Source organism: Acanthisitta chloris, unplaced genomic scaffold (genome assembly GCF_000695815.1).
Source record: "Acanthisitta chloris isolate BGI_N310 unplaced genomic scaffold, ASM69581v1 scaffold8014, whole genome shotgun sequence".
Classification (NCBI taxonomy): Eukaryota; Metazoa; Chordata; class Aves; order Passeriformes; family Acanthisittidae; genus Acanthisitta; species Acanthisitta chloris.
The window spans coordinates 17,709-33,221 of record NW_008668702.1 but is presented as its reverse complement, the minus strand read 5'-3'; the positions used below and the strand labels follow the sequence as shown (position 1 = coordinate 33,221).

At 35.9% G+C, this 15,513-nt stretch overlaps 1 protein-coding gene across 1 annotated transcript in view; it reads left to right on the top strand.

The window, feature by feature from the left end:
• Positions 1-15,513, top strand: part of LOC103800636 (myoferlin-like) — a gene marked incomplete at its 3' end in the record, with an annotated part of 51,096 nt that overhangs the window by 18,103 nt on the left and 17,480 nt on the right. Inside the window, exons 7-22 of the mRNA XM_009073018.1 lie at positions 1,036-1,196; positions 1,992-2,120; positions 3,154-3,216; positions 3,328-3,378; positions 4,893-4,923; positions 5,396-5,511; positions 6,665-6,791; positions 8,022-8,125; positions 9,067-9,135; positions 9,248-9,291; positions 9,682-9,764; positions 11,160-11,198; positions 13,051-13,175; positions 13,606-13,722; positions 14,199-14,376; positions 15,199-15,323. Of these exons, the coding sequence (XP_009071266.1) occupies positions 1,036-1,196; positions 1,992-2,120; positions 3,154-3,216; positions 3,328-3,378; positions 4,893-4,923; positions 5,396-5,511; positions 6,665-6,791; positions 8,022-8,125; positions 9,067-9,135; positions 9,248-9,291; positions 9,682-9,764; positions 11,160-11,198; positions 13,051-13,175; positions 13,606-13,722; positions 14,199-14,376; positions 15,199-15,323 (1,562 nt within the window). The remainder of the gene's footprint in view (positions 1-1,035; positions 1,197-1,991; positions 2,121-3,153; positions 3,217-3,327; positions 3,379-4,892; positions 4,924-5,395; positions 5,512-6,664; positions 6,792-8,021; positions 8,126-9,066; positions 9,136-9,247; positions 9,292-9,681; positions 9,765-11,159; positions 11,199-13,050; positions 13,176-13,605; positions 13,723-14,198; positions 14,377-15,198; positions 15,324-15,513) is intronic.

Genomic DNA, 15,513 nt, shown 5'->3' with positions numbered 1-15,513 from the left:
GAGATTTTAGAAATGAAAATTAACTGCTGTGTCAGAATCATAGAATCCCAGAATCATAGAGGGTATATATAATCAGTCAGTTGCTTGGATCCATCCAGGCAAATGGATTTTGAGAGAAGTTAGGAAGGTAGGTGGGCCCTTCTGGTCGTAAAATACATGGTGTGTCAGTCTGTCTGGCTTTACACATCTCTTTAAAGGATCACTGAGTACTTTGTTATGCAAAGTGATCATCACCTTGTGTTGATAGTAATTCATAAAGTTAGTATACATTCTGTTAATGCTAACCATCAGAGACTTCTCATTCTTCCTCTAGATGTTACTGTAGTCACTGTCCTTCAGTTAGGAAAACAAGTTGGAAACACAAGGGAGTGACACACTTTTGTGGTCTAGATATTTGTGGATCCTGTTTTGCAATACTGGAATCTCTCTGTATGATTCAGTGTTGTAGTGTCATGTGGTTGTACAACAGTCTTCCACAGAGGTGTGCTGATTTCAGAACTGTCAAAGAGGCTTGCAAAGAAAGTTATTCCACAGTTAAATGTGGAGGAGGATTCAGAGTTCTGTTTTGGATGGCAGACCCTAAATGCCTTCATGTATTCAAGATTCTGAACCAAACCCCAATGCTGTGCTATATATAACCTAGTCTTGCTGATGGGAAACGGCTTCAACTGGAATAAAATTAATCCCTTGTGGTGTGTTGTGAACTAGTCTGGTCTTGATTACAGCTGAACTGTACTTTGCTAAGGCTTCAGTCAGCTGATTCAAAAAAGTGTATGGGAGTTGTATTAGACACTGCAGCCTGACGAGAGACAGATCTGCAGTTAGTTTGGTCAGGATATGAATTTGTTCTTAAGCAGGCCAAAATGACTAGCTCTCAAAAGGAGTTGGAAGCATGTAGTTGTCAGAAAAATTGTTGAAGTGAGATAATAATACAATTTTAGTGGAACTCTTGGATATCAGACTCTTACTCCTGTAACTTTAACATCAGGCTCTGCTGTTTGTTTATTAATTGCACTGGGTTTTTTTCTGTATGAGATGGAGAAGAGGATGGAGGTTATGAGGATGGATTGGATAGTCCAGTTGGTGGTATCACACCAACAGTTCCAGGTGGCACGAAGGAAGCCCAGCTAGCTAAACGCATTGCCAAAGGAAAGAAAACACGGAGAATCCTTTCTAACAAACCACAAGATTTTCAGGTAACAGATGTATTAAATATATTGCATATTCCCTTTTTCTGCCAAGCATTACACTGATCCAGTCACACAGCCTGAGTATAATTTAATGTCAGCTTGTGTAAATCTAATGCATTGTAGAGACAATTAGCTTCCTCATTTGAAAGCCAGTATTTCAAAAGTGTTCTTCAAATGTGCCTGGTACCAAGATGTCTGATTATCATAGAATCATCAAGGCTGGAGGAGACCTCTGAGATCATCAAGTCCAACCGTTAACTTGTCACTGCTGTAAACCCTAAACCCTAAACCTCCAGCACCAGATCCAGACGACTTTTAAACACTTGCAGGGACGGTGACTCCACCACCTCCCTGGGAAATATTCCAGTGCCTGAACACCCTCACAGGGAAAACATTATTCCTAACATCTAATCTGAATCTTCCTTGTCTCACCTTATGACCATTCACTCTAGTCCTGTCATTGCAGGCACATGCAGTTCTGGATGAAATCTGGATGAACCGTATTTATTGTATAGTTGTATAGATTTCAAACTACAACAGCAGCTTTTAAAATAAATAGTAAAAGCAAGTTAAAAAACCTACCGAAGTAATTAACCCTAACTAGGCCTGTAAAATTCAAGTAAAATTATACTTGCTGTCATAATTAAGTTTGTAAAGTCTGTCTGGTCCATATCTGCTACCTACTTGCAGATGAGCTGTTGGCTAATTTTTTGGGTGGCATAATAAGAGATTGTTGTCACCAGGATTATTGATATTATAGAGAATGAATTAACACAAATATTTGATTTTATTTTTTTTCAGATTCGCGTTAGAGTCATTGAGGGTCGTCAGTTGCCTGGAAATAACATAAAACCTGTAGTCAAAGTTCATGTTTGTGGTCAGACACACCGGACAAGAATCAAAAGGGGAAATAACCCTTATTTTGATGAAGTGAGTGGTATAACACCAGCTGAAATGTTGGTGCTATCAAATGTAGACAAAGAGTTAATACAGCTTTCATTGTGATCAATGAATAAGAATTTGCTAGTATCTAAGTGTTATTTATGGCTGATATGCATTTTGCTATTCCCAGTTCCCAAAACTTCAGCTTAAGAGAGAGAATGCTGAGGATAACTCTTATTATCTGGATGTGTGTGGAAAATTCAGAAGATTTTGGAACTTCATGTCAAGCATGTTTAACACATGCAGACAAAACCAAGGAAGTTCTAACACTGAAGCTTGAACTAAGCTGTAGGTAGCAGTCAAGGTTTATGAAGCCATGGAAAAAACAGGGAGGGGAGAAAGTCATGTACATGTTATATTGAAACAATTCCCAGGCAGTCAGAATAGTATAAAAATGGAATAGGAGGGACCATGTTCATATACCCTTCTATTTTGTTGGATAAAACACTCACTGGCATATAGCTGAGATCAAAGACCCAACTTAGTGAGGCATATACTATTATGGAAACAACTAAACTAATAAAGAGTACATTTATCCTCATGCTGCCAATCTATGGATTTATTCCTATGCCCTTGAGTTTCAAAAATGAAAATCACTGTAATCACTATCACCACTAGCTCTAAACAAGACCTTTTTGACAGCTGCCACAGAGATGGCTAGACCAGGATTTAATGTCCTGGAAAATGAACAACCTTTATATTTCCCAGAGTTGTTCCCCTGAGTAAAATGTGAAGTGCAGAGCAGAGAGCAAGGACAGTGCTGAAAGTTTGTGGCACAGTTATGCTTACTGCATTCATTCAAATGGAAGTTGTGACTGTCTTGTCTGTTTTGTGCTGCGTCTATTTACTAAATTTAGGTTTTTATTCTGCACTAAACTGTCATATAGCATGTCCAGCAAAGAGACAGTACTGCATCAGGCATGCTTCATATGCCTCTTAAAATAATATTTTTGCATTCTGTATTCAGAGAATTGTGTTTGTCATTTTGAGACAGGTTTTCTCTTTGTTTCTACCTTAACAGATATTTTTCTACAATGTCCACATGACTCCTTTAGAGCTGCTTGACGAAACCATTAGCATTCGGGTAAGGAAGAATGGCACATGTTCAGGATGCTGCTGGATGCACATGGATTGTCTGGCCATCTCAGCATGATGTTTAGGAGCATTCCTGTTTCATGTTTCTCTGTCTTTCTAGGTGTATGATTCTTACTCACTCCGAGCAGACTGTCTAATGGGTGAATTTAAGGTGGGTATGAAGTAACCTCCATATCTTGACCAAATTAAATAAAATGGGAGACATTTTTAAGTACTAGTTTTGAATGTTTACATTTATACTTCTTTGTGTGAGGTAAAGAATTACCTGCTGATATCTTGCTAGAGTACAATTGCTTAAAGCACTAGTAAACAGTTTTCTTAGTTGAGTAGAAGATTATTGTAAAAGAAATTTGTGTGGTTTATATACCAAATTCTCTTATTTGCATGCAAGAGAACAAAATTTACCAAAACGTTGTCTTTTTTCCCTCAGGAGGTGAGATTATTATTTGGTATGAGGTAGGGTTTGAAGAGATAATTTTATTAGGTATCTAATAGGCAGAAGAGTAATAGGTGCAGTGGCATAAAGATAGACATTCTCAAATGATGATGATCTTTGGTCAGAAGTAATAGAGATGGTGGAAGAGTCTCTTAGTTAAATGAATTTCTGTGTTTCTCATGATATAAGCGAGGTTGTCTTTATTTGGATTTGGTATGGTCAATACACCTGCCTGGTGAAGGGACTCTTAAAGCAATACAGACAAGAAATTCTCATGGCAATTGTAATGACTATTGGGTTCCCCTATTATAACATTTCCAGTATCAGTGTTGGCTGTATTTTCTGTTTGTTTATTTGGTACTGCATAAATCCAGAGGGTCTCTAGACCAGCTTTGTAAAACATAGGCAAGTGTGTTTCTGTCACCATGCCAACTGCTTTTTGCCTCTCACTGCTAATTGTCTCTGTGATTTCTAGTGATTCACTCAGTGCTGTGTTGCTGGAGGACTAAGCAGGTGACAGCATGTCATTCACCTGCTTTCTGTTCCTGCAGGCACACATTCCATGAGGAAACCACAAGGGTAATTCTGCCTAGAAAATCACCCTTGCAGACTTCACCTGCAAGAAATACTAGTTCCAATTGCCATGAGCAAACAGACTTACCTTCCTGAACATGTTTGGAATCTAGTGCAATGAACACAGTAGTGGCATGTGTGTAATCTTGTCCAGATTTGACACAGTGGGGGGAAAAATTGCCCATATTCTTAATAAATAAAAGGAATTATTTATTAAAAAAAAAGCTTAATTTCTGGAGTGGAAGGATGAGCCATTGAGCAGGAAATAGAAATTAAAATGTTCTGAAAAGCCTGTCTGAACATAAAATAATGAGTGAACATAGGGAATTAAAGAAGCAGTAAGCTAGCCCCATCTCCTGTCTCTGGTCAATAAAACAGTTGGGAATCCAAGGAAAGAAGAAAGTAACTACAGATATTAATTCTAATACTCCTTGTCTTGCATTTTCTTCTTGGCTGTTGTACCCATTCAAAATCCCTCATTTTTCAATGTAAGGAGTTTTCTCTTTCTCCTCCCAGTAATATGCTGTGTAAACTGTCTTTTGTTTGTGACTAGATAACAATGTAGTAGCACTCATGAAAAATGTGGGGAGAGTTGCCCAAGCATTTTTCTGTTTTGCCATTTCTAGAGAGGTTAATGCCTTTGGTCTTTATTTCAGATTGACATTGGCTATGTTTATGATGAGCCTGGTAAGTAACAGTTACTTCTGATCGTTTTTCCTATCTTGAAATTAGAAGTCAAAACATTTAATTATATTTATAAGTAAAAGAATAAAGTTTATAGAAGGTTATTTAAGATTGCAGCTCTAAATCTTAATTATAACAAAATCCAACAATATATAACTCTTTCAGTGACTTCAGAGTGAAGTACAAGCCCCTAAAGTTTGGATATTAGTTTTGGTCTCAAAGACCTAAAATTGGAAAAGTAGTGCAAAAATATTTGATAATTATGTCCCTGAATTGGTATGGCACAGCATTTTAGCATTATATTTCTTGTTTTGAATGGCACTATTGAGACATGCCTAGGACCGAATAAATTGTTAGAATAATTAGGATAATTTAGGATAAAGCATACTTTTGGAATAGTTGACTGTTTATGTGATGTCTGCCATTTTGTAATGGATATTCCTATGGGTGGGCAGTGATGTTTGTTCTCTTTTAGGCCATGCAGTCATGAGAAAATGGCTTTTGCTGAGTGATCCTGAAGACACAAATTCAGGACCCAAAGGCTATATGAAAGTCAGCATGTTTGTCCTGGGGACTGGAGATGAGCCACCAGTAAGTTTCGTTTAAATGTTTCTCTTCCCCTTTCCACCCCATGGGTATTTATTTATGTCCCCAACATTTTTTAATAGTGTATAATTTGCTCTTATTTAAAAGTTTGAGGTTTACAAGTGGTTTCAAGGGCATACAGTACTAAGTGGCTAACTCAAAGCTTGTTTTGTTATCCTGCCCAATCAAGCAACATCTGGACCAGCTCTGAGTGTGTTGTTCTACCATTTATAGATAATTCTTCATATCCTGGAAGAAGAAGTGTGTTAGCCTGGTGTTGCATGCAACCTAATATGTCCTTAGTGTAGATAATCAGGCTGAGTAACATGTTGATACCAGTTCCAGGAATAAGTCAGGAATGTCTCCACTACTGCATAATGTAGACAAGCTCATAGAGAAACATAAGTACTAGAAAGCTCCAAACCTTTGTCAGATGAAAATCATACCCATCAAGAGTGGCAAGTCAGGCACAAGTAATTTGATGCATATGAAAGCAGTAAGTAGTTTTAACAATCCAGTCCTTAACTAACTGCTATTATGTCAAGGTAAAAACAGAGCCTTTTTTCTTGTAATGTTATTCTCACTTATCCATTGTCTATAGTTTATTTTCTGTCATTCTTCCTGGCTGAGATTTTTGCCTGCTTCTTATTTAAATATAATAAGGTCCCCAGAAGCATGGAAGATCTCCTGCTAGTTCCATGTTAACTCTTTTCTCTCTGCTACCCTCATGATTCTTGAAATCACAAATATATATCTAGTTATTTGTGGTGTGTTTATTTTTAAATGAGGAAGCAGTAAGTTCTGTTAAGTTATATCAGTGTTATATGTCTTTGCTCATTGCAGCAAGATGCCTTATGAAATTTGCATGAAGTTGTCATTGTACACGTGCCAAAATCATTCTTGCCATCTGATGATGATGATTTAAAAAGTGTGATTATAATGTGCTCCTGCAACTGAGTACTTCAGAGATAAAAGCATAAATAAAATAGTTTAGGTAGAACTAATTTTTTCGTGACTTGATAATTTGATACAATCTCATTCTTCCCGATGAAACTGGCAACAGTCTTCTATATGAAGTGTTGTGGGCACCAGATTAACTAAGCACCTAAATGCTGCACATTACTCTGTCTGTCTTGTGCACCTCTGTATCTCCTAACAGGTTGAAAAAAGGGAGAGAGATAATGAGAGTGATGATGTGGAGAGCAATCTGCTATTACCTGCTGGAATTGCACTTCGATGGGTCACTTTCCTTCTCAAGATCTACAGAGCTGAGGACATTCCTCAAAGTGTGTAGCTTCTCCCTGCTTGTGTATCTGATTACCATTGGAAATATTTGTGTTAGCTGTTGAGAAACTTTGAACATAAAACATCTTGAGTGTTTTACATTGTTACTTGAGCCAGTAATTCTGTGATGGATCCAGTCCTTTGTTAATGCTAATTAAGTCTACTTAATTCTTGTAATGGGTAATTTAATGTGTTACCCATTCGATTAGTTATGCTTGTCTCTTCCTGAGTGGCAGTTGGAAAGAGTCATCTTCACTAGCTTTTTCCAATTGCAGAAGTTCCATGTGAGTAACTGGAGCTGATCTGCAGATAAGCTGGAGGATCTGTGCATGTCTAACTCAAGTATACAATGCATGTGCTAACTTCCTGTTGGATCCCAATCCCTGCCTACTTTTGAGAGGTTGTTAGGCAGCTGGTTCCCTGCAGCCCTCTTTCCCAATGTCATTTAGATCCTAGTAGACAGCAGTACCGATGATGGCCCCCTGCACCTTCCTCTTCCCAGGAATCCATTAATTCTTCATTCAGCTCACAGCTGCAGCTGTTTTGCAATGGGGCAAAGGCCATTGGACTGCTGCAGTCAGTCAGCCACTGCTGGGATGAACAGGGCAGTCTGTACTACCAGCATCTGAGTGGCCGTGGGAGATAAGTAACTGGGAACTGCTGGTTTCTCAGAAAGCTGCAGGCAGTTGTGCACTCTAAGCTGAGCACCATAAGCTTAAATAAACAGCCCTGGAGGGCAGGGTAGCTCAAAGCAGTTTGACCTTAATTTTCTTAGTGAGATTTTACTCTTGCTAAGCCTATATTGCTGAGACAAAGGCTATTATATGCCATATATGTTTTCTGATAGAATATAGGTGGGGTTTTATCCATTACTAGCATGTTTTCTCACCTACATCTGGGACAACAAATGGCAGTTTCTACAGATACGTGCATAATGTTTTCCAGGTACAATGATGCCTTTAAATTCAGGAGCACATCAGCACTTCTTATGGTGTTTGAAAAATCTGTATTCTTAAAATTGCTCATAAGCCTAAATTCTCTGGTTTTACCAGCAACACTTCAGAATTTTGTTTATCAGGTTAGACTTTACCCTCCCTAGATCTGTGAGCTGTAAGCTAGTTGATTTTGGTGGGACAATTTATTGTTTAGGCTGAATATATAATTGTAGTACTGGTAATAATAATAATAATAATAAATACTAAACCTTAATTTCATCTTTGGCACCTCTCCAGTGGATGATGCTTTTGCACAGACTGTCAAGGAAATTTTTGGAGGAGAAGCAGACAAGAAAAATCTGGTAGATCCATTTGTAGAAGTTTCTTTTGCTGGGAAAAAGGTAATATAGTAAATATCTGTATCTTTATATTCTAATTGTTGTTCTGAAAACAGATTTCATATGCCAATATGAATTTTTAAGTTTACTGAAATTATGGGAGTGAAAAAACATTAGCCCTGAAGTTCACTTTGTAAAGTGAGGACAATCTGCAAGGTACAATGGAAAGGGCGTAAAGCTGATGACTAATGAAAGGAATGTATGAGTAAGTGCTAGAACAGCTGCATGCCAGGTTGCTTGCCTACTGGTTGTTCCTGATAGTTTTTTTGTGACTGATGATACAGATCTTTCTGGGCAGGTTAACAGCATTTGTACATTTGATTACTAATGTGTTGCTTAGAATGCCAAATTTGAGCTGGAGCACAATTGCACACTTTACATTAATTGCTAGCTAATCTTTATTGTCTCCTTTAATATGTTAAGTAGTCAGGTTGCCACACCCAGTAATGTAGAGGGTCTTTAGAAGACACGACTAGCAAATAATATAACCTCTCCCATATAATAGATTCTTCATCTCCTCTGAAATCTGCATCCAGCAAGCTGGAAGCAAGTCCTTCCTTCATCTTGTTTCTCTGCTGTGATAAAGGAAATCAGTAGTAGTGTGAAAGCACATTCATTGCAGGGACTGGAAACAAGCTGAAGTAATTTCATTTAATTGTAGCTAGTGCAAAAAAAATAGGGTAACTCCAATCTTCCCTTTAAACACTGTTTCAATATTTTCTTTTCCCTCTAATAGGCATTAATATTGCTTATGCAGATCAGTTTGGCAGTACTTACCAATGGAAAGCTAATGGCTTGTTGCAGTATAAAACACAGGATTCACCCCTAACTACTACCCCTCATTTCACCAAACAGATTATGATGTATCCTAAGGCATAGCTAGTGTATGCTTTTTTGTCTGTTTTATCTTTGATATGCTATACAGTTGATTTCATGTTTTGCAGGTTTGCACAAATATAATTGAGAAAAATGCTAATCCAGAGTGGAATCAAATTATTTATCTCCAAATCAAGGTCAGTTTTTTTCCCTTGTTTCTGTAGAAAACAGACATCATTTTGCAACTCAGGGCATTAATATTACAGAGGTGAAATAAGTAATGAGTTACTTTACTTGCTTTTTTTTCAGTTTCCCTCAATGTGTGAGAAAATAAAACTCTCAGTTGTTGACTGGTAAGTTATGACTTTTAATCAAATTACAAAACAATGTAAACTATATTAAGTGAAGAAAAGCCTGGTTCTATACAAGTCAGGTATTTTTACAGTCTATGAGAATATTTAAGCCAGTGTTTGAGGGTCTTCCTTTATGGCTTCTTTACAAGAGGCCTGATTAGTGTAACATGGGATTACTGTAAATTTTGTGCAGTGAGCACTGTCACTGTTTAAGTGATAGTGTAAAAGTGAAATGACTTCTTAATGATACAGCCCACCTGTGTAACTAGTCATTACCAGCTTTGTTAGTAATATTAGAGCATTCCAGGTGATATAAAATGGGTATGCTAGGAGGTTTCTTCATTGTAGGATGATCCGCATCATATTTAAGGAAAATCTTTCTTTTTGTAGGGATCGTCTTACAAAAAATGATGTGGTGGGAACAACATATTTAAGTCTCTCAAAAATTGCTTCTTCTGGAGGAGAAGTTGAAGGTAATTGATTAGGCATTGTGTAATTTACTATCTCCTCTTGTGTTACAAAGAGTAGCAAAGATCAGTGTTCTAAGAAAGTAGATTTTTCTATAGTTCCTTAATTCTGTGGCAACAAGATTATCTGTTTCTGGAGTTTTCAAACAATGCTCCTACAAAACATACTGTGGGACTGTTCAAGTGTTAAAGTTGTAATGTTTAAACCACATCAACATGGACATAGCAGTAACTAATTCAAAATTCAGTGTTCTGTTATATATATAAGTTAATGAACGACTTAAATTTGTGAGTACTTTCCCAAATTCAGAAAACCATGCGATATCACTCACTCTATCATGAGTAAGATATGCAAATTTCCTTAGATGCCTAATAAGACATTTAATTTCAAGACAAACTGGAGTCACTGTTTCAGAATTGCTGCTTCTTTGGACACTTCTTTGGGCAGAAGACTTATTTTGCCACCTTATATGACCATCTGTTATTTCTCTAGGAAGAGAACCTAAAGCTGTAAAATGTTCCTGAATAGTTAGGCTAAAGGAAGTATCTATCCATGTACTACTGTGCTGCTTTCAGGTGCTGGGGGAACTTGGGTCAGTCTTTGCTCTCAACAGTAGCTTACCAGAAATGGACAGTGCATTTTATTGAATGAGTGCTCCAAATTCCTACTTAGTAACCCTTACTTTAGTAGGTTCAATAAATGCATATTTTATTTACAATGCTATGACTACAGGCAATTAATTTATATGCCTCAATCAGTGTAGGTGACTGGATGTGTAATTTCGTAAAACCTTAAAACCTAAACTGATTAACTGGAAGAAAACAAGTTAGGGAAGATATAAAGTGCCTAACATTTTGTTCCCCATTGGTCAATACCTTTGTAATAAAACTCTTCTTTATAATATTTCAAGAAATAATTTTTGTGCCCAGATTTTGGGGAATATTTTAAAAATTCCTGTTGCATTTATGTTTAATTTTGTGATTTTTGATTATTTCTTTGTGGTCCCTCTCTATAATCACCTCTTCTTTTTATAGCACGATCTTGCATACAGTTGAGCCAGCTGATGACAAGGATTTTATGTTAATTTGCCAGATAAAATGTTCTATCTTTTTAATGAATATAGCTTCAACTTGTATTTTGTCTGGAGGAGAAATGTACAAAGATGGAAGAAAAGTATTGAACCAATATATTTTGTCATCTATATGCTTTTTTCTCCCTTTAGAATTTGTACAGGAAGAGGAATACCTTCATACTTTAATCAGGAAGCAAAATTCTAGCCCACATGAACTTTATTTTTTCTGAGGCCTACTTTGTTTTAAAAGGAGACTGCTTTGTGATGTGTGTGTTTTTAAAATGCTATTGTCACTTATCATGTAACTGCTTTTCTTTTCATAATATAGACTTTTCATCTTCGGGAACAGGGTCTTCATCATATGAAGGTTTATATCTTCATCTGTTACTGATTTTGCTTTCCATTGCCCAAACTGAGCCTAAGATAATCCATTTTTATTATTATTTTTTAGTAATTACTTGTCTAAAAGATTTCACTGTGATGACTAAAGATTATCAATCATAACTAACTCTATAAAAACAGTTTTGGCACTGGAAGTGGTTTGAAGATTTTTCTGTGTGGCTGTTGCTTCCAGCTGTGTGTTAGAGTTGAGCATGTAGCTGCTTCCATTATAAAGTGCTTAGTCTAACAGTGGCTTGCAATTTTTAATGTAGCTACTATATTTGCAGCTGCAGAGCCCTGCAGAAGTAGGTAACTGCCTAAAGTAATTAGTGGCTGTTTTGCTTATGCTTAACAAGCTGTATAAATAAAGTCTGAAAAATCAAATCTGATATGGTTACTACCTGGAGAAACAACTTTTTCCATAACTGCCTAAGTTGGCATTCAGTTTTGCAAGACAGTATGGTAAATATTTACATAGTGAGAAATAAATACAACTGGAGTGCAGTTGAAATGCTGGTGCATTTAGTATGTTTCTTTCTTAATAAAGTAATATTAGGTTAAAGGCGGAAATAATTTCTTGCAATCACTTTCTGGCAGTCATACAAGGCACAACCCTTTGCTGACACTTTATCTCAGCCATCCTTTCCCATGATAAATGCATCCTTCTTTGTGCTGCAGACATCCAGGTGATGTCAGTAGAAAGGTTAAGAATCCATTTCTCATCTGGTTTTTTGCACCAGGATCATTTGTTCAAAGGCAAAAGCTGGGACACAAGAAGGGAAAGAATCTAGAATCTTTCCTGCTCACTCAAAGCTATGCAGTATTTTTCTGCATGCGTATTACTTTTTTCTAATTCTCTTTGCACTACTCATCGAATTTATCAACCAAAGCCTTGGCATGTGTTTGATTGTTACTGAAAGAACAATTAACTCCCTTAAGTATTGACTTTAATTAGCCATAAAAGGAGCTTTTAGGAATATCATTCATCTAATAAATTTGCAAGGTATGAACACAAGCCCGAAAGATGACAGTAGCAATGCAATTGAGGATTCTCTATATATAGTTTTCTGCTAGAACATTGTTCAAAAACACAGTTTTATGACAGTAATCATTAGCAATGGAAATGCCTTTTCAATTTCTTAAATATCTGAAAATAAACAATAGCTGTGGTGTGCAGTTCCCTGGCTGAGCTATTAAAACTGACAAATATCTACTTATTAATATATACTTTTAGCTAGATTAAAACATTGGGAAATTGTAAGTTGTTAGTCATGAAATAGGAATTTTATGCAATTTAGTTGGTATATTCATTTTAGTCAGTTGAATGTCATCAGAACTGATGAAGAATCAACTAAGTTTGCACTTTAAGTCTTGTAAGAAATTTAGCCTACTGAAAAGGGAGTTGGGTGTTCTGCTACACTGTGCAGTTTAGCTTGATCACTGCCCTATGCATTCAAATGACTACAGATGTTGGTTTATTCAGTTTCATTTATTTTTAGAAAACATATTTTCCATTGGCATAAGAGTGCATTACCCTTCACATAAATTTGGAGTGGGAGAGAAGTTGTTTGTTGTGTGGGTTTTTGCTGCATGAAGTAGTATAAATAAATACTGTACAGTGAAAGAGAAAGTTAGGCCCAAGTATGATTCTAAGTACAGTCACTGGTATAATTGCTTTAAATCACATGGTAAATCCAGAGAATAAAGTGTTCTCACATTACTAATACTAATACCTAACTAATATCTAACATTTGTTCTACTGGATTTGATAGGCATGTTAATTGTTTTTTCTGTCTCTGTATGGTAATTAAAGGCATAATGGTAATGTTTTCTCTTAGTAAACACTGGAGAAACTGAAGTTGGCTTTTTACCAACATTTGGGCCCTGTTACCTAAACTTTTATGGAAGTCCAAGAGAGTACACTGGATTCCCAGACCCATATGATGAGTTAAACTTTGGAAAGGTCAGTTTCTTTATTAATTATTTGTAATAAAAGAATTTAACCTAATTGTTTGTAATCAATTAATTCATTCTCATGTAGTTTTTGTTTTGCATTGCACTTCTTTTCAAATAATATTTTATATTTAAGATTAATAAGGAAGTGTGATAGTATTTTCCATTCCCACCTGTTTTTGTTTAAAAGGGTTTTTTGATGATTTTTACTAACTGCATCTTTTCATGCCTTTGTATTTCTTATTTCCTTGTTTATACAAATGTGGTTTTCACTTCTAGCATTAATTAAAGCCTTTATTTTGTTTGCTCAAATATGTACATTTATGCCTCTGCAGAAGTTTTGAGATTACAGTGAAACCAGAATCATGTACAGCTAAAGAAATGGGACACTACTTGGGACAAATGCATAAAATTGGATTTGATATGTGTTTATGTTACAGGGAGAAGGAGTTGCTTATAGAGGGAGAATTCTAGTTGAACTATCTACAATACTTGAAAGCAAGCCTGTTAATAAAAAATTAGAGATGATTCCTAGTGATGACTTGCTGGTTGTTGAGGTAAATAATTGTTTTATTGTCACTGTTGGTAATGGAGAAGTGCCTTGGCTGGTTGTTTTTGGAGAAAGATCTAACTCACTAAAATTGAAACAATAGAGTTGAGTCTTCAAATTATGAGATGTGGTATTGGTGGCTGAGGAGTTGTGGCCTCAAAAATGTCATACCCTCATAGCAAGAAACTTGAGTTTGAGGCATTTTATAATATCAAATACTGCAATTTGTTATTTAAGTTATATGGTAATTTATTATACATGTTATATTTATATATATTTAATATATATGTTTTACCAATATACACATATATAGATATGTTACATATATATGTGATGCTATAATATTACATTTTTTCATTGCATCTCAGAAAATAATAAAAATATCAAAGTTATTATTTCCATTAAGAAGCTGCTATTGTTTTCTCTAATTGTGGATCCAATTTAACAAATATTGAAATACAACTAAAAAGGTTGTTCTCGTAGAAATACCAGCGGAGAAGGAAGTTCTGCCTTTCTGCTGTGTTTCATTCTGCTACCATGCTGCAAGACACTGGAGAGCCTATCCAGTTTGAAGTTAGTATTGGTAACTATGGCAATAAGTTTGATACCACCTGTAAACCTTTGGCATCAACAACTCAGTACAGTCGTGCTGTTTTTGATGGTAAGGATGGGGATGGGATGGGCATGAAATGCTCTAAGATTCTCTTTTTGAGGTGCTGTTGTGTTGCTTTGGAATGTCAGCCCTGAGTGCACTGAAAGTTTGTTGAAAATGGCACAGAAAAGAGTGTGTGGCTCTTCACAGCTTTTGAGATGAAGTTACATTGGTGGAATACATGCTGCAAAGCATACTGAGGTTAATAATGACATTTTTACATAATTCAGTCAAAAGTTTTGAGCCTGTACTAGATGTGCACAGGGAAAAAGAAAGTCACATTATTTTATAAGTATCTAGGGATTAACTAGGGAAAATACCCTTTGAATATTCTGATTTAGAATAAAATAATAAGTTGTTTTTTAAACCATGCATCTGGCAGCCTAGAAAAAACAGCCTAGCTGGATCACAGGCAAATATATTTTGGCTGTAATTTTTTTATTAAATGTAAAGAGTTGTTCTTTTTTCCTGTGTATTAAATGAAGTGATCAGGCTTACTCAGGAAAATAATTACTTGAACATTTTATTTCAAAGATAGACTTACATTAATATGCCATCCACATTGGAAAGCTATGGGAAAGAATAATGGACATGTTAACAGCTAATTTAATTTATAAAATCTGTTGGATTTTGAAAGACTTTGAAGTAAAAGTGTGCCATTCAACAGATGCTGCAGTGGTTTGAAAGTACAATTTTTTTGATAAATTTGGACTAGCTTGTATGTTCTTAATGATTTGTGGTACATGAATGAAATAAATCTCCACCTGTGCAGTGTGCAGTATGTATTCCTGCCATGAATTCTAGGTCTAACACACAACTTTTTCTCACCAGGTAATTATTATTACTACTTGCCATGGGCAAACACAAAGCCAGTTGTAACGCTGACTTCCTTTTGGGAGGATATAAGTCACAGATTAGACCCTGTGAATATAATCCTACACATGGCTGAAAGGCTGGTAAGACACTTAAAATCTTTCTTTTGCTCATGTGCTTTTCATTTTCGCTTGTTTTATTTTTTATTTAGAGGTGTAATAAAAAAGTGCTATTTTGAGCAAATTATGGAACAGTTTTCTGACACTTTCCCTTCTTTATTCTTATTCAAAATCAAACATAGCTCAGTGTAACAAATGGCACTGTTAATCATAG